This window comes from Notamacropus eugenii, chromosome 1 (assembly GCF_028372415.1).
Source record: "Notamacropus eugenii isolate mMacEug1 chromosome 1, mMacEug1.pri_v2, whole genome shotgun sequence".
Taxonomy (NCBI): Eukaryota; Metazoa; Chordata; class Mammalia; order Diprotodontia; family Macropodidae; genus Notamacropus; species Notamacropus eugenii.
The window spans coordinates 138,464,084-138,489,364 of record NC_092872.1 but is presented as its reverse complement, the minus strand read 5'-3'; the positions used below and the strand labels follow the sequence as shown (position 1 = coordinate 138,489,364).

General features: G+C 38.5%; 1 protein-coding gene across 4 annotated transcripts in view; it reads right to left on the bottom strand.

Moving 5' to 3' along the window:
• Positions 1–25,281, bottom strand: part of ALDH1A2 (aldehyde dehydrogenase 1 family member A2) — a 119,601-nt gene that overhangs the window by 57,000 nt on the left and 37,320 nt on the right. For all 4 annotated transcript variants that reach the window (XM_072615706.1, XM_072615707.1, XM_072615710.1 and 1 more), the window contains 6 exons: positions 24,839–24,943; positions 24,246–24,386; positions 20,717–20,846; positions 4,629–4,690; positions 1,938–2,066; positions 1,593–1,706 (listed from right to left, as the gene is read on the bottom strand). In XM_072615706.1, coding sequence (XP_072471807.1) covers positions 1,593–1,706; positions 1,938–2,066; positions 4,629–4,690; positions 20,717–20,846; positions 24,246–24,386; positions 24,839–24,943 — 681 coding nt within the window. The remainder of the gene's footprint in view (positions 1–1,592; positions 1,707–1,937; positions 2,067–4,628; positions 4,691–20,716; positions 20,847–24,245; positions 24,387–24,838; positions 24,944–25,281) is intronic.

Below are 25,281 nucleotides of genomic sequence, written 5' to 3'. Positions count from 1 at the left end.
ATATAATGATCTAAGACAATTCCAAAGGATGATGAAAAAATGCTATCTATCTCCAGAGGAAGAACTGAGGGAGTCTGAATGCAAATCAAAGCATACTTTTTTAATTTTATTTTTCTTGTGGCTTTTTTTTTGGTCTGTGTTTTTTTCTTCATAACATGGCTAATATGCAAATATGTTTTCCATGATTATAACAAATACATCAAATTATTTGCCTTCTCAGGAAATGAGAAGGAAAGAAGGGAAAGAATTTGGAACTCAAAGTTAAAAAAAACAAATGTTAAAAATGTTTTTACATGTAATTGGAAGAATAAAATAAAATATAAAAATTTAATTTAAAAAATTTATCCATGTTTTTTTTCCCCAGAGAGTCCAGTTGTTAAACATTTACCAGCACACTCCTTTATTGCTGTATACACTGCTTGAGCTCAGTAGGTACATAGCAGAAGGCTCAGAAAATGAAGTCACCACCAGATTGGAGGCTAATAGTAATAATAAATAATAACTGGCATTTGTATAGCACTTTAAGATTTGCAAAGTGCTTCATATCCATGATCACATTTGAGCTGCTGGCTATCTTTCTAATTAGAACTTCTTGAAAGCAGAGTGTTAGTTTTCTATTTGTATCTCCAGGGCTTTAAATATGATAAAGGCTTAATAAATGCTTCATTCATTCATTCTTAACAACCTTTCAAGGACTTGAAGATAGCTATGTCCCATTCCCTTTCCCATCCCTACTCCCCAGTCTTCTCTCTCCAGACTAAACTCAGCATTTTGTTTCCTTCACCCAATCAACTATGCCATGAATTTGAGATCCTTCTGATTGGCCTCAATTGGATGTTCTCCAGTTTATCAACGTCCTTCTTAAACAGTGGTCCCCAGAACTGAAGACAATATTCCAGATTTGGTCTGATCAGGGAAAACTACAGAAGGATCATTGCTTCCTTCTTCCTGGAGGCTGTGCTCATTGTGGCATAGCCTAATTTTGCTTTACGTTTCTTGGCTGCCATTTCACACTTTTGACTCAGATTGAGCTTGCAGCCCATGAATATTTTCAGATCGTTTTCTTTTTTCTCCTTTTACTTATTTGTTCATTCTCTGATTGATTTTTAATATTCATTTTTAAACATTTTTTTGAGTTCCAAATTCTCTTTAGAGTTGTTTTAATTTTCATGTCTCTTTGGTGCAGTCTTTTATGTGACTGGTAACAGTTTATAATTCTTCTTTAGAGACTTTTCATATCTTTTGACCATTATCCTTTTGGGAGGTGGCTCTTGGCTCCTTACTTCTTCTTCAGGTTCATTTTTCCCTCCAAAGATCTCTTTCATACAAACTACTATGTAACCATGATTTTTCCCTCAACTGAAAGTGATTTTTTAAAAACACAATTGTGTTACCTTTCTTCCTGTTAAATTCCACCTTCTTCGATTTAGTCCCATTTTGCGGATGAGATTGATAACATTTATTACAAAGATCAGTTCCAAAGTCTAGCTCCTTATAAGCTGGACTGAATCTGTTCTAGGTCTTAAGCATATGTTCTGGTACCCATTTGCAGATCTGTTTTTTGATCATTGTTTTTTTTCCATGGTACTCACCTCAGTAGACCCCGTGAAGGCAATCTTGTCTATGCCAATATGAGAAGCGATTGCTGCTCCGGCTGTTGGCCCGTATCCTGGCAAGATATTGACGACTCCTGGTGGAAAGCCAGCCTGACAAAATACAATTAGAGGAAACATGCATTGTGGAAGTAATTCACACAAAGTCTAGGCCAGGGGTGGGAAACCTGTGGCCTTGAGACCACATGTGGCCTTCTGGGTCCTTAAATACAGCCATCCCAAAGGGGCCAAAGGACCACGTATGGCCTCGAGGCCACAGGTTCCATACCTCATAGGCTCTAGTAGCGCCTTGGCAGAGCCAGTCTCAATGTCAGTTTCTCTTACCTCCTTGATGAGGGCTCCCATGTAGAGAGCGCTGAGAGGTGTTTGTTCCGCAGGCTTAATGACTACTGTATTGCCACAGCACAGAGCAGGAGCAATTTTCCAGGCAAACATCAGCAGAGGGAAGTTCCACTGAGAGAGGAAAAAAAAACCCCAAACCTCAAGATTGATAGATGGAAAAACCACTTTGTTTTCAAATCGTGACTTCTCAGATTTCTTATTATAAATCCTGTCCAGCATAAAGTAGGAGTGTTTGGATTTTTTTAATCACCCCTATTAAATATGGAGCAGGGCTAACCTTGAAATTCTTCCCCTTCTCTCTATTCATTGATCCACCTCATAACAACCACCACCAACCCCATTCCCCAAAGCAATGATATGATGCAGGATTTGTTTGTTTGTTGAGAAACCTCAGGCATTTGGCTTTAGTGAGCATTTGGTTCAAAGGGTACCTTTCTTCCCTAGCACCTGGAATTTTGGTCCTGGATGTGTTTTTATTTTCCCTTTTAGATTTTGAGTTCCTGACAGCAGGAACTGTCTTTGCCTTTCTTTGTATTCTCAGTGCCTAGCACAATGCCTGGAAAGTAGTAGACACTTAAATGTTTGTTGACTTGACTTGATTTAGGAAAACTGCAAACTCTCCCAGTTTATGAGGACCAGCCCCAAGGGCTGCTGGTGAGAATCATACCTGAGTCAACTTTTGTTTCAAAGTCATACCTTCTCTGAGCCCAGATATTATTATAGAAGTAACTCTGTTTATTAGCAAATGTGTATCAAAGCTACTTTTTTCAATTTCATTATAAATTTGCATCTTGCTCCCCACCTCCATGTCTGGAGACAGAAAATTGAAATCCATGAGTAAGCACACAGATGCATGCATGGGGAAACTGGTTTAAGTTGTTTTCCAAAGACCATTAAGATTATACTGTCATCAGCTCAGGCATGTATCCTGGTGGTATCAGATGTCATTGATAATTTCATTAAGAAAGAAAACAGAAATCTTGGTCACCTAGACTTCAGCCCCTGACTGTCTGAAGCTTCTCAGCTGCCATCCTTGGAGTTCTCTTCCTAGCCCTGGCAAGCTTGCAAAAATATACAAGTGTCTTGCCTTCATCAAACACTCAATTTCTTTTCCCCACAGTTGTTTATAAACTTGAGAGCCCACAGTGATGTTTTAATTCCATCCACAGTATATAAATCTTGGAGTCCAGCACTTGAGCTAGAGTGGGATGGTGAACAGTACTTGGTCTATCAGGGACAGCTACAGTTTGGGGGAGGAGTAAGGGAAGAAGGAGACGGTTTGGCCTCTCTGGTTCAGATGACAGATTCTCTATCATTGTGCAGTAGTCTAGGAAGATTTCACTAAGTGCCATAAAAGCAGAAGTACCATATTCTAACTGTTCTTCCTTTTCTCAGATAGAAAATCTAATAGAAGTTAGAAACTTGGGGAGGGGGCCAACACTGAACACAAATAATCAACTCTATCCAAAGAAGGGAGATTTCCAATAGAGGAACTCCCTCCACCAACACTGATTACAAACACCTCAGACTTAGTAATTGTCATAAGGAGTTATCTTAAATAAGCAAAGATTAAGTGACTTGTCATGGGTCACTGACTAGTAAGTGTCAGAGGTAGGAACTAACCTTATTCCAAGTCTAGCATTCTAAATTGCTTCTTCACAGGGACTGACTAGAGAGGTGTATGGTTGGGTGGAAGGAACACTGGATTTGATATCAGAGAAACTGTCACTCACTGAACTGCATAACCTCAGCTGAGTCACCTTCCAGAGCCTCAATTTCCTCAATGATAAAATTTGGGAATTAGATTAGTTGGTCTTTAATGCTCCTTTCTACTTCTAAAATCTGAAGAGATTTTGAAAATCAAAACAATTTCTCTTTCCCCCCAAATCAGTGACCATTTCAATCTGCTCTCCTGTGGTTTGTAAAGGAAAACTTCTTACACCATAGTATAATCATTTCATTTGAGACTCCCCTTGAAGTCACTGCCAGAAACTATTAGCCAGTACTTTTAAAAGATAGATTATTCAGTGACGTCCTAGGCTGCGCCAAGGGTGTGTATGGGAGAGAGAGAGAGAGAGAGAGAGAAAAAAGACAATGTTTAATGGGCCAACCCAAACACTAAAGCACTACACTGATTTCCCTTTAAAAGACCACAACAGCCCGGCATGGTTTCAATTACGTCCATGACGTTAATTGCGCTGCTGTGTCTTGTGGAGTGTCTTCTAGCTAAATTCCTGTGAAAAGAAACAGTGGGAAAGAATGGGATTAAAATTCCATATAAAATAATATAATCTGCCTGGAAAGACAGTGAGTCAGAGTTCTAAAAAATAAATAAGCAAACATTACAAAGCATTCATTTTCCATAAGCTGCCTGGGCATCCATAACCAGGGGCAGGTTATTAATACTCTGTGTCTCACTTTGCTTATTTTAATCATGAGAATTCCATGACTTGAGAACTCAACTCCTGGTAACAGAGCTGAAACCCTATTAACCTGTTCAAATAAGCATTTGCAGGGAGACTGTTAAAGATATGTCAACAACATGATCTCAACCCTTTTTTTCTCTTCTGTAATGGAAAACACACATTGCTGAGGTCCATGTTTTATGTGTCTTTAAAGAGAACTCAGTTCAAATGAAAATAAATATGAGGCGTGAGGAGGAGATACACTCACCGGGATGATCTGTCCACATACTCCAATGGGTTCATGTCTTGTAAATGTGAAATAATCTCCATCTGAAACATATGAGCATGGTCACTCTTTGAGAGAGTTTGAATTTAAAGAACCAAGTCTACAACGCAGAAGAAAAGTAGGGGAAGCTGAGTAGCAGCCAGAAAAAGAGAAACAGATGAAATGTCCACACCAAGCCATTCCTGGAAGTTCTTGCAAGAGCAAAGGTTACAAGATAGTCAAATTCAAGCACAAAAACGAAAGGAAGATAGTAAAAGCAGAAATGATGGATGTGAGTGACCACATCTTGCAACAATCATGAGCCACAATAAAAGAGTGTCTAATAATGTAACATAAGGCAGCTGGGTGGCACAATAGATAGAGCTTTGGGCTTGGAATCAGAAAGACCCATCTTCATAAGTTCAAATCTGACCTCAGATATCTACTAAATGTGTGATCTTGGGCAAGTCACTTAATCCCATTTGCCTCAGTTTGTTCATCTGTAAAATGATCTGCAGAAGGTAATGGCAAACCACTCTAGTATCTTGGCCGAGTAAACCCTTAATTGGGATCACAAAGAGTCAGACATGACTGAAATGATTGAACAGCAAATAATCTAATATACTTAAAATGCCAGCCATTGAAAATATGTGAGGGCAAAAAGAAAAATATATTCTTCATACTTTTACCAATAACTCAATTCAAGGAAAGTCTGAAAATAAATTCAATGGTTCTTAGAAAAGGAAGATAGTCATTTGAAGGGCTGCATAAAATTGCAATCAAGGCCACGTGATACAGTGGAAATATTACTGTCTTTGAAATCAGAGGATTTGAGGGGTAACTAGATGTCACAGTGGACAGAACACTGACCATGGAGTGAGGAGGCCATGATATCAAATCTGATCTCAGACACTTAGCAACTGGGACCGTTGACAAGTCACCCCAATTGCCAGAAGAAGAAGAAATCAGATGATTTGAGTTTAAATTTTGCTTCTGTCACTTGTTACCTTTGGGACTATGAACATCACTTAACCTGAGTCTCAGTCTCATCATCTTTAAAATTACTTCTAAGATCCTTTCAGTTCTAAATCTATGATATTATGTCAAAGAGCTCAGTGCTTTTCTTTCTAGTGTAGATCAACCAAGTAAATGAACCATGTTATTCCTCCTCTTTCCTCTCTTTTTTGTTTTCCTGGGAATAAGTGAGTGTAGAGGATGCCTCCTTTGCATGGTTTTACTAGAAGGAGATAATTATGAAGAAAGAAAGAAAGAAAGAAAGAAAGAAAGAAAGAAAGAAAGAAAGAAAGAAAGAAAGAAAGAAAGAAAGAAAGAGTAAAAGAGAGAAAGAAGGAAAGAAAGGAAAAAAGAAAGGAAGAAAGAGAGCGAGAAAGAAAGAATAAAGAAAGGGAGGAAGGAAAGAAGGAAGGGAGGAAAGAAAGAAGGAAGAAGGAAAGAGTTTAGCCAAAATAAAACAAGAAATTGATATAATTATTCAGATTATGTAGCCTCTCAAAATCCAAACCACACTAAAATAAAAAACCTTCCAACATCTTTCTACTGAGAAAAAGGAAACATATTTGATCCAAATTATTCAGGTTGACTGTCTACATTATTCACATTGATGGTCAAAAATGATGGAAATAATGAGGAGAAAGTTACTTCAGGGATCTTTTATATGTCAAAACAAACTGAAAAATAAAAAAATTCAATCAACCATTTACCAAAATAAACAAATCCAGACCCAAAAATGACTGTTTTTTTTTTTTAAATTGAATTGATTGATTGTTTTGGTTTGGTTTAGACAAGGCCAGACATCTTAGGGATGACTAGCCTTCCAGGGAAAAGAAAAGAATAATCAAACAAATTTGTTCATATTATCTAGCAGTGTAGAGGCTACCATGGTATAATGGAAATCTAGAAGAGCAGGGGTCAGATCTCACCTCTGCCACATGCTGGCTTTGTGAACCTGGGCAAATCACTTAATCTCTCCATGTCCTAGGCAAATTTCTAAGACTGAAGGTTGCAGGATAGTTGCCAATCTACCTTAGTAGAGGTGGTTTTCTCAATGAGATTCCCCTATACCAATAAAATTACAGGTCCCATCCCAAAGCACCAAAAACAAGTGGTTAATCTTCCTCAAGGTCTCTTCCAAACAGTTAAATAGAAAAATAAAAGACTTTCCCTTTGCCATTTTTAGAAAGGAGAACAAATTCTTAGAGAATTGGAATTACTGTTGGGATTTCCCAGGAAATCCTAAATCTTCAACTCTAGAATCATCAGAAAATAAAAGACATTGGTGAGCAACCAATGAAGTTAGCACACAAATACAAGAAATGTTCTAATCCACATCTGTGTGCAGTACTCATTCCTAATGAAACCCCAAAGAACCAAGTGTCTCATTTAGACTAAGGAGTGGAAGGATGAGTTAGTATATGATATCTAAGATGTCCTGCAAAGCAACTGAGTGGGAGGTGGTGCGGGGGAAGGGAGAGGGACGTTCCAAGGAGAAAGAAATGAGGTTAATGAGTTGAAAGAGGGCAAAGGAAAATTTAGACAAACATTTAAAAAGCTAAGCTCTCAAGAATGTGAGTTAGCTTGAAGAATGGTTTCCCAGGGGATGTCTTGGTATTGGAAACATTTAAAACTTTCCTGGATATACTGTTCACATTTCTGACAAACACACAAAGATACCCATCAGTCACAGACTATGACATGGTCCTCTCAATGTCTTAGTTTTTCTAGATAGTTAATAGAAAGTACTTTAATCTTTCAAAGCCATAGGAGACTATTTACTGTCCATTTACAGCCAGGGAGATCAGTAGATAAACTATGGGTCAGGACTACCAAATAATCTAGAGACCACTGGTAGTCTTGATCTGGGACAATAGGATAAGTTGGGAGTTATTTCTTCTCCTAGGAATGCAGGTGACCTAGTCTTGATCTGGGACAATAGGATAAGTTGGAAGTTATTTCTTCTCCTAGGAATGCAGGTGACCCAGAGAACTCCTACAGGAACCAGTTCAAGTTCTCACATATTTGCTCACTAGGGGAACCAGAGGTCTAGGGGACTAAGAGTATTTGTTAAATGAAACTAACGTGTACAAATCATTGTTGGGAATGGGATAGGTAAGATACAAAATCTAGATAAGAAGCTTAGATAAGACAAAGTTTCTGCCTTCAAGGATCTAGTAGAGAGCTAAGGCAAATAATAACACAGGTGAGCACATCTTGGACATTGACAGAATTCAAGAGATAGTGGAGCCAGAAGGGCCTGACTTGGGGTCATGAAGGATTGGACATGATTGAATAACCGCAAAGAGCACATTAGGGAATTTTAGAACAGAATTCTATGTGAGATGGGTAATGAGGACCAGGGAAAGATAGTAAGATCACAGATATAGAGCTAGAAGGACCCTAGAGGTCATCGGATCCATTCTCCTTATTTTAAAGATGAAGACATTGCAGCCTAGAAGGGTTAAAATGACTTGCCTGCCAACACACAGACAGTAAATTAGAGGCTGGGTTTTAGTTCAAAGAACAAGGAGAAAAGCAACAAATGGAAAGTTTGAGTGAAGATTTTTCTGGGTACAAGAATCAGGCTAATAATGGGACCGGCTTTTGGATTTACTTTCGTAATGACAGTACTTTTATTAAAGTACGTTTATTAAAGCAGACTTAAATACTTTTTTTCTAATCTAACTATTTATCACCTGAAACACAGAGGAAATGAATGAGAAGTTCACCAAAATAAATAAGTGCCATCAGAAGATGATGCTGAAATTGTAACACTGAGCCCACATGGAAACCTAATAGCAAATTTTAATGGATCTGGTAATAATGAATGTCTTGATCTTAAAAGTTTCCTTATGATGTTAAAGATCAGTGAAGTTAAATTTGGTGAGTTTTAGTCCTTAGTCCATGGATAAAGAAGACAAAGCATTTTATGTAAAAGGAGGTTCATTTCTCCACTGATGCTGAGCAGGGTCACAACTACCTACAGCCCCATGCAAACCCAAGTCTCTTAGCTTTATGGGAAAGCTTGCTCAGTGGCATATAGACTACTTCTCCCCTGGAAGCCATGAGTTCATCTCCTCACATTCCAACACAAGGGTTCTTAACCTTTTTTTTTTTTTTTGTCATGGACCCCTTTGACAATCCAATGAAGCCTATTAGATAAGAGGCTTAGATAAGACAAAGTTTCTGCCCTCAAGGATTTTATAATCTAGTAGGGGGCTAAGACAATAGTAACACAGATAGAACATATCAGAGCATTTTAGAACAGATAAGTAGTGGGTATGGGGAAAGATAATCAGAATGTTTTTAAATATGTAAAATAAAATGCATAAGATCACAAAGGAAATCAATTATATTGAAATAGTTGTCAATTTTTTTTCAGTTCATGGACCCCTGATCTAGGCTAAATGCTCCTGGCTATGGAGGAGCCTAGAGCATTCTGTTTCTCCTCCTTGCCCCATAGGATATCTAGAGCCTCCTATGACTGAGAGGACAAAACAATGACTGTTTTCTTCCATCTTTTATTTACAATATTTGATAACTATTTTTAGACTACAAGAGAAGTGGAAAAGATAGAGTTATTCTTGTTCTAAGCTCATCCATTTGGCATAGATAAAGCTCTCCCCTTTTCTCCCCCAGTTCAGAGTCATAGTTTTAAGACCTTAATAGCTTCATGCCTCCTATAAAACCCTGCCCTACACAGATTCAGCTCCATGACTCAGTAGGCTCAATTTGCATTTACCAGTGATATAAGTAGAACCTTTCAGATAATGTATGTTTTTGGCCAACAAGTCAGGATGAAATGTTGTCTCTGAAGGCTAAAAAAAAAACAAAACTGAGGCATTAGCCATGGAAATACTACACAATTCTTTAATAACATTTCTGACTTTTCTATTTAGTCTCTTTTCTCATTGATAAAATGGACAGAGCAAAGCATTCATGTATCACCAAGCTTTTAGCGATGAGCACCCCTTAAAAGTGGTTCTATTTAAAGCTGACTCAAAATAATAACAACAACAATAAATCTTAAATATGGTTTTCCTTACAGAGCAGATATGTTTATATCCAAGTGTGTCCTACGGGGAAATAACCATCTGTTTCATGGAAAATGCCTCATTATACCATGAATCAAGGAACAGTGCCATGGCAACCTGGAGAAAACAATGGATTCTGAGTTAGAGGACCTGAATTCAGATCCTGCCTCGGAGACTGACTATTCTCTATGTGACCTGTCAGTAGTCAATTACCTTTTCTGGGTGACAGTTTCTCAATTTGTAAAATGAGAGGGTTGTGCTAGTTGAGGTGTGACAGGTTCTGTCTAGCTCTAAATGATATTGGTTATATTATGGATGAGTTAAGTCATGTCCCCTGGATACACAGTGATATGGTGTGAAGTCATTGATCTGTGTTGATGTATTGATCATAGTGAACCACAGGACAGGTCAAATTAGCTTAAAAACCAATGCCAACCAAGTTGAATGACTAATATCCTAGAAATTTCTCACTTTCTTCTAAATTAGCTGGCAATTTAGATGCTCACAGTTTTATCTGTTCTAACACGCTCTGATATGTTCTGTCTGTGTTACTGTTGACTTAGCCCCCTGCTCGATTATAAGATCCTTGAGGACAGAAACTTTGTCTTATGTAAGCCTCTTATCTAACAGGCTTCATTGGATTGTCAAAGGGGTCCTTGACAAAAAAAAAAGCTTCAGAACCCTTGTGTTGGAATGTGGGGAGATGAACTCATGGCTTCCAGGGAAAAAAGTGGTCTGAATATCACTGTGCCAGCTTTCCCATAAAGCTAAGAGACTTGGGTTTGTATGGGTAGTAGGTGGTGGTGACCCTGCTCAGCATCAGTTTAGAAGAAAAGAAGATATTAATTTTTAGTAGAAAAATCCAGATAACTATCTGATTGTTTTTCTCTTTTTTTATCAAGATGCCTGGCATGAACTCATAGAGTCCACATATCTATGTATTCCTAGGTAATGGCAATGGAATCAAAATACCTGGGCCAACATCTCTAACCTCTTCCCAACAGAAAATTGGTCTCTTCTCCCCAGTACCACTTTAAACTTTGATAGGCCAACTTTGACCCTATCTTGCCCAGATCCAGACCTCCACAGAAATTTCTGGCCATCCCTACTCCATATCTCTACAGGCATATCCTTCTTCCCCTCCCCCAACTCCCTTTTATGCAGTCTTCTGCCATAAAAAAGCAAACTCCCTGAGAGCAGGAACTGTCTTCTTGTTTGTATTTGTATCCCCAGAGCTTTCCACCACCCCCCTCTCTCTCTTACTCTCTCTCTTTCTCTCTCTCACTTCCTCTCTCTCTCTCTCTCTCTCTGTCTTTCTGCCTGTCTCTTTATATGTGTGTCTCTGTCTCTGTGTGTGTCTGTCTCTCTCCACCCCTCTCTGTTGTCTACCAATCACCTGAAACACAGAGGAAACTGATGAGAAATCAAGCAAAATAGATAAGTGCTATCATAAGATGTAATTGAAATTGCAGCATTGAGCACATATGGAAAGCTAATTAGTAAATTTTAATGGATCTGCTAATAATAAATGGGCTGATCTTAAAAGTTTCTTGATGTTGTAAAATATTAGTCAAATAAAAGCTGCAGCATCACTTTGACTAGAAGGTAATTTTGTCCAAGTTTTAATTAATTTGCCTTAATAAGCTATTAAATGTGATTCATAATGCCTACTGTCTTTACTTTGAATAAAATGGATAGATTAAAAAAATCTAGATTTATGAAAAATAACATGTGGTTATTACTCACTTTACATAAGTATACATAAGGGTTCCAAGGTTAATTTAAGTAGGAATTACCTTTTAAGCATGATTTTACTTATAAAAATTATTAATTTGTGGTTCTTTAGGAACTCATTTACTACATAGATTGAGGCATTGCCGCACAATCAAGTCAGCATGGGGTCAAGGATGCATGGTCGCATCCCCAAGGGATGAAATGCCTCTCCTTTCACCCAAAAGCCTTCATGTGTCATCCTGTTTGGTATGAAGTGGTGGTAGTAGTAGCAGCAGTAGTAGCAGTAGTGAAAGTAGTGGTAGTAGAAGTAGTAGTCATAGTAGTAGTAAAAGTAGTAGTAGTAGTAGCAGAAGTAGTAACAACAGTGATAGCGCACATTTACATAGCATTTACCCTGTCAGGCACCATGCTAAATATTTTACAAATATTACCTCTTGTGATTTGTTCCTCACAACAACCCTGAAAGATAGGTGCTATTTGATGTTGTTGTTCAGTTGTGTTCAACTCTTCACAACCTTGTGGACCATACTGTCCAAGGGGTTTTCTTGGCAAAGATCCCGGAGTAGTTTGCCATTTCCTTCTCCAGTGAATTAAGACAAAGGGGCAGCTAGGTGGTGCAGTGGATAGAGCACCAGTGCAGGAGTCAGGAGGACCTGAGTTCAAATCTCACCTCAGACACTTGACACTCACCAGCTGGGTGACCTTGGGCAAGTCACTTAACCCCAATTGCCTCATTCTGGGTCATCTCCAGTCATGCTGATGAATATCTGGTTACTAGATTCAGATGGCTCTGGAGGAGAAGTGAGGCTGGTGACCTGCACAGCCCTCCCTCACTCAAAACAAACTCAAGTGCAAGTCATGCCATTATTTCTCTGATGGCATGGTCTTCTTCAGCAATGAAGGATGAACACACACGTGAATTAAGGCAAACAGAGTTAAGTGACTTGCCCAGGGTCATGCGGCTAGTTAAGGACTTGAAGCCTGATTTGAATTCAGGTCTTCTAGATTCCAAATACTCTATCCACAGAATCACCTCCTATTCCTATTTTATGGTCGAGGAAACTGAAGCAAAAAAAGAATTTAAGTGATTTGCTTAAGGTCACACAGTTAGTTAACGTCTAAGGCTAGAACTGAACGCAGGTCTTTCTGCCCCCAGGCCCAGCTCTCTGTCCACTGTATCAAACACGGCATATTGATAGAGAGCTGGCTTCAGAGTTTGGAAGGCATGTTTCAAGTGATGATCCTGACACATACTGAGTGTGTGACCCTGAATAAGGGATCAAATCTCTCAATGTCTCAGGAAATCCAAAAGTTCAAGTTACTAAGCACAGGTGCTGGAAAAGAAAGGAATTCCCTCTGCCAATTTTTACAAGAAATTTGTTTTTCCTTTCATTTTTGTTATAATGGAGTAAGGGTTGGGAGAGAAAGAAAATAGATTTTTAAAAACATCATTATTATTAATTTTCTAAAACTAATATTATTAGTTTTACTTAACTGTTATACTCAGTTACAAGAGACTTCTAAAGAAGTGAGAGTAATCTGTAAGTGTTTATGATGTAAAAACAAAACATATCCACAAAACTTGTTTAAGAAGGCAAGAAAAGGACCCAGAAATGACTATGGATGGGACTAGAAGAAAGTGTGTGTGTTTGTCCTTCATTGCAGAAGAAGACCACGCCATCAGAGAAATGATGACATGACTTGCACTTGGCTTTGTTTTGAGTGAGGGAGGGCTGTGCAGCTCACCAGCCTCACTTCTCCTCCAGAGCCATCTGAATCCAGTGACCAGATATTCATCAGCATGACTGGAGATGACCCAGAATGAGGCAATTGGGGTTAAGTGACTTACCCAAGGTCACACAGCTAGTGAGTGTCAAGTGTCTGAGGTGAGATTTGAACTCAGGTCCTCCTGACTCCTGCACTGGTGCTCTATCCACTGCACCTAGCTGCCCCTACTAGAAGAAAGTATGATTGAGAGAAAGGTGGAGAATCAAGGTGTTTTAGAAGCCCATGTTCTGTGGGTTTCACAACATCCTTTCACTCATTAAGTATTTGTCATTAACCATGTCTGGGGGGGCCAAATCCATCTCATTATTTGCCATACTACTGCCAGGGAACAAAGAATAAATTCAATATTTTAAAAATAAAATCAGACAAAGTTTGTCAGCCCCCAGAGTGAAACAAGTGATGGCTCACAAATAGGAACCTCATGATAATTTGTCATGGCTCAGTTCGTTATAGAATAAACTAGAAAATGGAAAAATTCAGATAAAATAGTCCAGAAATTACATAATATTACTATCATTACATTATAGTAATTAATTCAGCTCATTAAATGATGTCAATAAAGACAATATTATTATTATAGATTACATAAATGTGACAACACACTGTTATGTTGTCTCCCATGAACCTCTAGGCTCTGATGTCTGACAGTATCAAAAAAGGGAGAGTTCACCCACCCTATCAGGATTTTTACCAATGCTAGCAGAATCACTTTATAACATGCCACACAAGCTGATGTCACCACTGAACCTCATATTCTCCTAATCAGGCAATTAACAGTAATTGATATTTGCTTATATTACCCCATTACAAGCTCATCACATTGCAGGATTTTATGAGTACTCTGGTTCCATCTCAGGGTATGAGTTGCCTGTCTTTCTAAAGTTATGGGGAAAGGCCCAATTCTTCGATCCAAGCGAAGAGCCATCTGCCTGGAACTGGAGGCCTTGTTTTGATGACTCCAATGCTGTCCACTTAGACACCCTTGATTTCTAAGTAAGAACTATTAAATATCCCCTGCCCCACCCTCTCACCCCCCCAATTCAGGAAGATCTTATGCTTTCTGATTCTAAACAGACTGCAGTGAAAACTTTACAGCTGTAATGACAAACATTCAAAATGCCAACACAAACACCATAACTTGAAGTTGGCATAAAAAAGGTGCTAATACTTTTGATGGTCCTTGTTCAGATTCTCACTTCATCTTCCTAGGGATATGGGATGTTTGGGGTTTTTTTTCACATTCTGACGTTTGCCCCAAAGCACAGGACTCAAAAAAAAATTCAATTATCTAAAACTTACTCCAAGAATCTTTCCAAGCCCAGGGTCCTCAGAGCTCCCACTCTCAGATGGGTAGAACGGGTCATTTATTTTAACACTTCTCATTGAAGGAATATAATCCTCTCTCTTTGGCAACTGTTTCTAAATCATGCTGGTTCTGGTTGAAACTCAGGATTCAGGTCATGGGGCAGTATGATGCAATATAAGGAAAACCATAGTTGGACTCTGAATGACCAGGGTTCAAGTCTTTTTCCTGATACTTCTTCGTTGTGTCACTGTAGGTAAATAACTTAGTTTCTCTGATCCTGCATTTCTTCATCTTCATGTAAAATGGGGATTGCCATAGCGGTTACCACACAGCATTATTTGAAGCTCAAAAGAGGTATTTTCTACAAAGTGCCTTCTCTGTAAATGTCCATTATTATTATTGTGAATTTGGGGCAAAAGAGGGTCATAATTAATTTTTGAGTAAACTGTGAACCTCAACCATATAATCTCAATCAGTTTTCAAGACTTTTTGTTTGCCATTTGTTTGTGACCTTTCTGAACTGTGACATCCTGGACTGAACATAATTCCCCAGATGTGGGCACCTCACTAATCCTGTACATTATGCCTCTCTTAGAGTGGTTTCAGATCTTAGAGATCATCAAATCCAGCTCATTTAACAGATGAGGAAAATGATACACAGAGGGTTTATGTGACTTTCCAAAGTCACACTGAAAGTAAATGACTGAGCTGGGATTTGAACCAAGGTCCTGATGGCAAATCTAGCATCCTTTCCACTATGCCATGCTTCCTTCTTAATTGCTTTTTTAAAATTTGTGTATTCTCTTTAAATCATTCTGCTGACAATGCATAGCTTATTTTAACTTTTTCTATGTGCTTATGTTTGGGCAGCTAGGTAGCACGATGGATAGAACACCAGGTCTGAAGTTCAAGTTTGGCCTCAGACCCTTTCTAGCTGAGTGACTCTGGGCAAATCACTTAACCCTGCTTGCCCCTCCTCCCTCATCTGTAAAATGAGCTGGAATAGGAAATGGCAAACTGCTCCAAGAAAATTCCAAAGGGGATCATGAAGAGTCAGACACAACTGAAACAAATGAACAATAACAACAAAAAATGTACTTATATTGGAGGCAGCATGGTGTATTGGATGAAGAACTGTCCTCAAAACCAAGAAGACCTGAGGTCAAGTCTCACCTCTGATTTATACTAGCTGTTTGATCCTGGACAAGTCACTGAACCTTTCAATGCTCTAGCCAGTGTAATTTAAACTCTAGGTCTTAACCTTGACCCATAGTTGAAGTGCTGAAGGGGCCATGAATGGAAAAAGTTCAAAAAGCCCTTTATCTATCTAGCCCAATGGTGTCAAACTCAAATAGAAATGGGGGCCACTAATCCATCCATAAAGATCCCTTTAAGACTGCTTAGTGACTTAGTTTTAAAATGTAGTATTTTTATTTATTTTGCTAAATATTTCCCATTTTCATTATAACCTGGTTTGGCACACTATGACACCTGACCCATCCATTAGACACCTCTGCTCCAACCAACTCAGACTATCCACTTTAGAGCCCAGATTCAGTCCCTATCTCTATGTAGCAGTAGCAGTAGTGTCAGAATCAGGATAACAGAAGCGCATTAGATTAGGAATTCATCAAAACAAGAATTAAATTTTCTTTGCATTCATACAAAAGCAATTTCAAAAACATTTATTGACAAGGAAAAACTCATGATGAATACAGTACTAGATGGATTCCAAAGGAAGAAAAGTAGATTCTACAGAAAAGAATTAAGGACTGGATGCCTGGTGACCTGAATACCAGAGCTGTCTCTCAGTCACATGACTGACCCTTTATTTCCTCACTTGTAAAATGAAAATAATTATCTTTGCCCCTTCCCAGGTCTTAAGGATATTCGGTAGCTTGAGTAAGATTACCTCTATGAAACGGCTTTAGTGGAAGCCAGCATTCATTCACAAGTCAGAGTACTTTCCTAGCAGTCAAGCACAGTTAATGTCTTCGTTACTAATGATTTCACTTTAATATGAAGCAAATACAGTACATTGGACAGCTTCTAAAATCTCATTCTCAAACCTCTTATACTGTTGATGCCAGCATCTTGATAGTCATTGCTTTTGACCTTTTTTTACCTTTATATATCGTATTTTGCATAAATAATCCTAACTAAAGAAATTACCAAACTATGGAGCTTCTTTGGTTCATATGACCAAAGTATTCCTAATGAAGGACACTCCTCACAGAGTTAGCACAAACGTTGATTGCATTTGGCTTAGGGAGAGAAGATGCACCCTGCTGGTCCATGCCTGGGTAAGGCCTCGGTACCAATGCAGAGTCACATGTGGGCAGAGATGGTGGGTGAGGCACAGGGTGTGTCAGCAAATTAAATGAGAGAGCCTGCTCTTCCTGAATTGTCTGTCTTCTAGACATCCCCTAATAGAGCCTCTGCTGTGCAGCTGTTTCTAAAATAGGGCAGAAGAACTCATCTGTTGACAGGATCTGTGTTCACTAGTAGCCAGGCAGTGATTCTGTCCTTTCAAGGGAGACTAAACAAGGAAGTCTTCACGGGAGGTTCCTACAGCCCTCTAAAACATGAAGGGGAGGATCAGGCATACTGTAAGCATCTCACATAGGACCCAAAATCTAAAGGGGTAGGAACCTCAGATGCTATCTAGTTCAACTCTCCTTATTTGACATATGAGGAAACTGAGAGCTAAAGAGATTAAGTGACTGTCCCAGGGATACATATATAGGAAGCATCAGAGGTGAGATCTGAACCCAGTCCTCTGACTAAAGAGTCAAGCTTCTTTCCCCAGTAGCAAACCTAATATATCTCCCCTAAATTGCATGTGATCCTTATCCCTTGATGTCAGTGTGAGAGAAAGAATATTGTGTGGGTGTCATCTAGCTATCCTTTCCCTTTTTTCTGTAATACATGTTTGCTAGTATTCATTAAGTACATTTTAATAAAAGCATATTATTAAAAATTGAATATTGGTGGGAGGAACTCTGGGTAGGATTCAATGATTCTCCTCTAAGAGGACTTTCCTTATTCCCTCCCTCATTTTCCCTCTCCAAATCACTGTTGATTTGTTTTGTATAGCCTAGCCATCTCTTTTATTAGGACAGGATTTATTCTGTAAAATTTGGAATCAATCAAAAAGCCATACTTAAGGATTTAGAAAGCCATAGGTTCCCCACTCCTGCATCTAGACTAATATACTTGTCTACAAATATGATGTAACTTTTTAGCAGAATGTATGTTCCTACACAGCAGGGATTATCTCATTTTCATATTTTACTCTCAGCGCCTAACACAGTGCTGGGTAGATAGTAAGCACTTAATAAATGTTTGCTAATTGACATTCTGACACTTTTTTTTCATTTAAAAATGCTAAAAAAAAAAAGAAAAAAAAAACAAGTACCTATTTCTGGGCCTCATAGAAGCTTACCTGGGCCTTGTCTAATTATATGGCTGATGCTCTTGTCTGTGGCTCCAAGATGCTTGCACATTGATCACATCCTGTTTAACCATGTCAGCAGGTGAGTTAAACCATGTTAAAGGTAACCTGATAGGCCTCAACTCTGTTGAAGAGTTAGCGAGGTGTCTATCCTAAGTTTATGAAGATTCCCCAGTGTGAATGGGCAGATGAGAACAATTTGCTCCAAAGGCCATGAAGGTGGCAGAAGCAGGTGCTGTGGAGCACTTAGAGCTTGGTCAGACATTGAAGACACCAAGGTCATCCACTGCATGCCAGTCATCATCCAGCCACTGGACTTTGATGACTCAGTAAGAGAGACTGAAGCTGGTGATTTTGTGCAACTCTGCCTCACTTGAATCCAATTCACATGCAAGTCAAGACATCACTTCTTATGTGGTCCTCTTTGAAATGGAGGACAACCAATGGTATTGATACTGGCTCTGAAAGGTTCATTTACATATTCTGGGCTGAGATGCTCCAGAACAGAACCACAGTCTTCTGAGAGATCAATCAACCAATCAATAAGAACTTTAAATACCTACTGTGTAACAGGCACTGTTCTAGGTATGGATCTAAAGACAAAAATGTCTCTTAATGTGCTCTTAAGGAGCTTACATCCTAATAGGATATAAGAATGTAGGAGATGTAGGGAGCCCAGGATACAATACATGAGAACCCAGGCTCTCTGGAATGACCCACATGTTTTAATCTCTTATACTTATGAGATTTACATTTTGAAAAATGATGACTAAGTTGTCTCTCTTTTTTGTTTTACTTGACACCATAATCCTTTCAAGACATAATCAGAAATAACTCAGTGAAGACTGTATTTCAGAATGGGCTCAAGAGACATGAATAGTTCATGGCTCAGTTCCTCTGGCTTTCCGTTGTCTACCCTAATATGCTACAATGACAAAAAAAGGTTCACCATAAAATTAGATGCATCTAGGAGAATCATAACAGGATGATCTGAATGAAGGAATTTATAGGCTAAATAAGTAACTAAATTATTTTGGTTTCTGACTGACCTAACTAGACTCACCGAGCCCTGCATTTAATCCAAATATAATTCTGATAATTTTTTCAGAGTAGGAAAAGTGAAGAAAATGTTATTGGTTTGTGACCATGGCTTGTCTCTGCCTGTGTCCCTAACCTCAGCATCCCACTGACATCACCTTCCAGAAGCTTTAGAATTCCTAGGTCTGCTCAGTGGCTTGACACCAATGAAATCTGGTCAATTTTTTCTTGAACCTTGTCAGAGACAAAGTCAGGAAATAAGACTTGGCATTGTTTAAGCCAAGTCTTTATGTGCTTGGGAACTTGCTTCATGAAGGACTCTTATTCCTATTAAAGGACAGGAGCTAGCTGACAGTCTGAAATTTAGCCTTCGGCATGTCACTATTGACTAAAATTAGCAAAAATATTTGAAGAAATGTCTTCTTGATTCATCCCTTCCCCTCTATTCCCATATCTCTTCATGCTTGGATTGTGCTGTCAGTCTCTTGACTATGGCCAAATATATTCTGCATGCTCCACATAATTATATATTAGAGTCTATTGCTCTCTAATTGTTTAATGTGTGTTAACTTTGTCTCCTTCACTAGATTACAAATTCTCTGAGGACGGGGACCTGTGACTTACATTTCTCTATTCCCATAATCCTTAATATTATGCTGTGCACATAAAAAATACTTATTAAATGTTAGATGATGAATTCCATAATCAAGGTGTACTGTTTAATTGTTGTTTCAATCACTTTTTATCTATGTCTGACTCATCATGGCCCCTTTTGGGATTTTCTTGGCAAAGATATTGGAGTGGTTTGCCATTTCCTTCTCCATCTTTTTTTTACAAAGGAGGAAACTGAGCTAAACAGGGTTAAATGACTTGCCCAGAGTCACCCAGCTAAAATATTTGAGGCTAGATTTGAACTTAGTTCTTCCTGACTTCAGGTCTGGCACTCTATCCACTGTGCCACCTAGCTGCCCTCAAAATAACAAAATAAAAATATATTGGTAAAGATAATGGAGTGGTTTGCCATTCCTTCTCCAGCTCATTTCACAGGTGAGGAAACTGAGGCAAACAGGGTGAAGTGACATGCCCAGGGTCACACAATATCTGAAGACAAATTTGAACTCATGAAGATGAGTCTTCTTGACTCCAGGCTTGGTGCTCTATCCACTGCACCACCCAGCTGCTCACCCTAAAGTATACTATGCTAGCATTAATAATTATTACTGACATTTAGAGAATACTTTAAACTTTAGAAATCACTTTATTTACACTTTCTCACCAGCACTTCACAACAAGTCTGTTGAGTTCATTATTATTATCCTTATTTTACAAATGAGGAAACTGAGGTAGAGAGCAATTAAGAGCTTTGTCCATTAGACACACAGTTAATAACAGAGGAAGCATTTGAAACCAAATTATCCTATCATTCCATCTTCAAGTCCAGCCCTCTCTATGGTACCATGCTGATATGTGTAAAGTCAACAGACAGCTAAAGAATGATCTCATGGAGTAATTAAGTGAGTTTCTTGTCCAGACCACCAAAATGCTTCTGAAAGTGTGTGCATTAAGGAAATGGGAAAAGGAAATTGTGTCTTTTGCATGAGTGCCATTTTATTTAGGGATAGAAGCATAGGCTGCATATGGCATATGCAAGTATTTTTAAATGTCAAAAAATCATGGAGAAATAACATCACTTTCATCCTCAAGATTCTCAAATTCCACTTACCTACAGGAATGGTCATCCCATGGATCTTATCCGCCCAGCCAGCATAATAGCGAAGGGTTTTGATGACCCCCTGCAAATCCACATAAAAAGCTTGAAGGAATGGTTTGCCACCATTTAATGATTCCATAGTCTGTAGAGGGGAAAGAGAAAAAAAGAAAAATCAGGCTCCTCTATATACAACATCCAGCATCACACAGAAGTAAAAACAAAACAAAATAAAGGCACTGACAGCAAAGATTGCATAATATACTGAAGATTTTTTTTGGTAACTTCTAGTTTTCTTTCTACTGGACATTACATTTATGAACAATTTCACGATTTCCCACCAAAAAAAAAATGGACAACTTAGTTTTCTCTTTTTCCTGAAAAAAAAATGTCCATATCTTTTTGACTTTTAACGAGTGTTTGCATGTGAACCTAACTAATTTTTTAAACTAGTAGACCTAATCATCACTGTGATATACAAAAGCAACATTTCTATGGTCAATGGCAAAGATGTTTGTTATTTAAAGCAGGTTCTGTTTTGTTAATGATGACAGGTAGCAGGGGGTGGAGGCTCAAAGACCCCATAAACAATTTGAATCTATTTAGAAGCATGAGGACAAGGAACTTTTAGGGAACTAAGGAGAATATAAAATGTTCTCTATGGTTGCCAAGGCCCCTGCTGTGAACAGAGCTATCTATAGTGCCCAGCTAATTTATGTATTAAAATCAAATAAACAAGATCTGCTCTAGGGAAACACATACGTTAAAACCAAAGGCCTTAAAGTTTCCCTCTGTCCACCATCACATTACCAACAATCTTTTTACTAATTCTAATCCTTAGTCTGCTGAATGAAAATAGTCCAATCAAACAACTGCAAGTGATGGTGTCATTATTTAGTGCAAATGACCGCAGGTTGGGTTAAACATACAACAAAGGAGAGACTTTTTAAAATGGAGATTTTCAGATAAGAAAGGTGAGATTATAAATCCAACCTTAATGACAGACAAAGTATGTCAGATTGACGGATAGGTAACAAATAAGATAAAAACCTATGTATCTGCCCCTGCACACCATTTCTTCTTAGGGGCATTTTTATAGCACACATTACTGGGAAAATTATTTTAGTGCTGACCAAGATGTAATGAAAATGTGCTCTGTCTTCACGTTCTCTCATTGGAATGAAAAATGCTATTACTGACACAGTAACTTATTCATTTACAATGTGGACAAGATGGTATTCATTTTAAATATCACATTACTTAGCTCTGCATGTGTTAGCTCACAAGAATTACAAGGATCAGGAGAAACCATATCCCACTGCATATTAGTACTTCTTTATGGAGCCCTTGGGATGGGTTTAACATTCTCTAAGAATTAGCATACTAATAACTAAGATTCACATAGTGAAGTGTAGAGTCACCAATTACACAGAACTTGTGAAGTCTCTTTTGGCTATTGACATCACCCAAATTCACTGTATAATTGCTAAGTCTGTACCACACTCTATGTTGTATTGACCTAGGTAGAGTCTTGGACCTCACTAGGACCTCACTAGAAGTTGATAGCATTCTATTGGACTTCAATTCCTGTGAGATCTACTTCCTCAGAAAACTGATCAAAGACTTTGTATCTCTATTGTATTAGTCCCAAATTCTCTAATCCACAAGCAGGTCTGACATAGGTGAAAAAGGAAGGACACAAGTTAGATGGGAAATGTCATTTCAGTTCTATACTAAAATCTAACTGCTATAATTAAGTATAAACTTATCACATGCATAATTAACCTAATGCCAACTAGCCAATCTACAAAAGATCTGCTTTTCACTTTTATGGAGTGAGAAGATCCCAAAGGGGTTGTTGAAGGTTGAGACATGAGTAGTGCTAATAATGTGAGTATGAGAAACTAATAGTCCTGAAAGAATAGAGGTTCTGACCCTGAGTAGATAATTTAGCCTCACAATATTCTTCTCATTTCTATTGGTAGTTTAGTCATCTTCAGTCATGTCTGACTCTTCATGAGCCCATTTGGGATTTTCTTGGTAAAGGCACTAAAATGGTTTGCCATGTCCTTCTCCAGATCATTTTACATTTTATATCTTTGACTATACCAAAATAGGATCTGAAATGACCTTGACAAGCTGCATCAGTAGACTAAGGGTAACTAAATGAACATTAATACAGATAAATATAAAATCTATACTTGGGTTGAAAGAATTAACTATACAAACACAAGGTGGGGAAGACATACCTAGAAAGCAATTTGTGTGGAAAAAGACTTAGAAAATGACATGGAAGAGTTAATGAGTGTGTGTGTGTATGTACGTGTGCCATGTATGCACTTCGATCAGACCATCAAACCATATTTGGAATGTTTCCTAAACTGGGGACAATTGATGGATTGACCTGTATCCAGAGGATGATAATCTAGATGTAAAAGGAACTTGAAATCATGTCATAAGAGGACTGGTTGAAGGAACAGGATTTTTGAACGAGAGGAAAAAAAAGGCTTTGGGTGAATCACAGTGGTAGCTTTTTAATTATATGAAGGGGACTATTATTTTAAATTAGAGATCATACTTGTTCTGCTAGCTTCAACAGGGCAGAACTTAGAGCAAAGGCTGGAAATTTTTGCTTAATATAAGGGAAAACTTCTTAATAATGAGGACTCTACAAATAATTGAAGACAAAATCAGTGCTCTACAATTGGAGCACAGCAAGACAAATTGTGATCCATTAATATGATAGAATGTCACTGCTGTAAGAAATGATGATTATAAAGAGCAAAGAGAAACATAGGAAAACAGTCATGAACTGATGAACAGTCAAGAAAGCAGAATGAGGAATGACAAAATCTTTTGTTTGATGACAGAAGAAAGTCAGTATCATAGGAAAGCATGGAGTGATCTCATAAATTTGTCTTCTCTCCATGAAGTCTCCAGCAAGTTGATTTTGATTGGTTATCCATCTTTAAGACCATTCCAGACAGTAAAAAACAAAATGGTTCCCTTCCCAAGACTCAAAGGTAGTATAAGCATTATAGAATCTTAGAGTTGGAAGAGACTTCAAAGTTCATCTAATCCAACACCTGCCCCAATCACGAGTCTCATCCACAGCACATCTGGCAAGTATCCATTCAAACTCTACTTGATTACCTCTAGTAATGGGAAACTCATTCCCTTTTAAGGAAGCCCATTCCATTTTTGTATCATACTGATTATGATTTTTTCTTATCTTCACATGGTCTGTAAAACTCTCTTGATCCTCTTTGAGGGTCTGAAATTGTAACTTGGTACCTTATAACTAAGTGAGAAGAGAACTGCTAATCTTATCCCTCCTCCATCACCTGATTGCACACAGCCTCATTAGCCCCAGGGGAGCCCCTCTCTTTCTCCATGATCACCTAATACTCACTGCCTTTGTCCCAGGCCTCCAGTTCCTTATCAGATTTTTGAAAAGGCAGAAAACTTCAGGGAAATATGAGAATAGAAATCTCCCTGGTGGGTTTCAATATAAAAGGGCATAGGATATTCTTAGATTGCTTACTGAAAGAACTGCCCTGTCTCTTTCCACCAAGTCTGCTAGCTTGTCCAGGAGACGCCCTCGCTCCGAAGCATCCATTCGTCTCCACACAGAGCCCAGAGAAAAAGCCAGGCGTGCTGCTCTCACTGCTTTGTCGATGTCGGCCTGTCAGAAAGAGACATGATTGCACTGAAGTTCCCTTTTATGATATAGCATCCCACGTTAAGGAAGAAAAATTGTTTCCTGAGAAATATATTGACTGCTAGCAAGGACACCACCCAGAGGTTCTAGACCAGTGTTTATAAACTGCTGGTATATAAATGGTCCCTACATTTAATTCCAGGAAGCTTTAATTCCATAAACTTTAACCACTGACTCTACCTATATTGGATTCCTCTAACACTCAGCACCCTCCTTCTCTCTGGCTCCCTAGCCCTGGCCCTTGGGATGATAAAAGCCAGAATTTAGAGGGTGAATTGGTCTATAGCAGATAATTTTAGCTTACCAGTCCACAGTGTGGTCTAGGTTGGCGAACACTATTCCTGGGGATATCCTTGGTCCTCTATTTTTTAGGGGCAGTTATCTCACAGGAAGTATTCTTTCAGCAAAACCATTACCTTATCTGCTTCTTGAACTTCACACAGCTGCTCCCCAGTGGCTGGGTTGTAGACTGGAAATGCTCGCCCACTTTCTGAGTTCTGCCATTCATTGTTAATGAAAATCTAGAAGGACAAATATTTTTTAAATATTTATGAAACTGCCATTAAGATGATTGCTTAGGGTGCAGTGGTATATAGTAAGTCATAAAATCACAGCATCTATAAGTTGGAAGGGATCTCTTAGGTCATCTGAATGAACTCACCAAACTCAGAGAACCCACCAAATACAGCGATCTTGGGTTTCTCCTCTGCCCACCAAAAAAACAAAAAAAACAGAAGAGATGTTATAGGTAGGCACACAGATAACAGTGAAAAGTTCATAGTGAAGGAACAGACAAGGGGAAAAAATTATAAAAAGCTGTCATAAGAACTCAAAATTTGGGACCTCACAGAAGATGTAC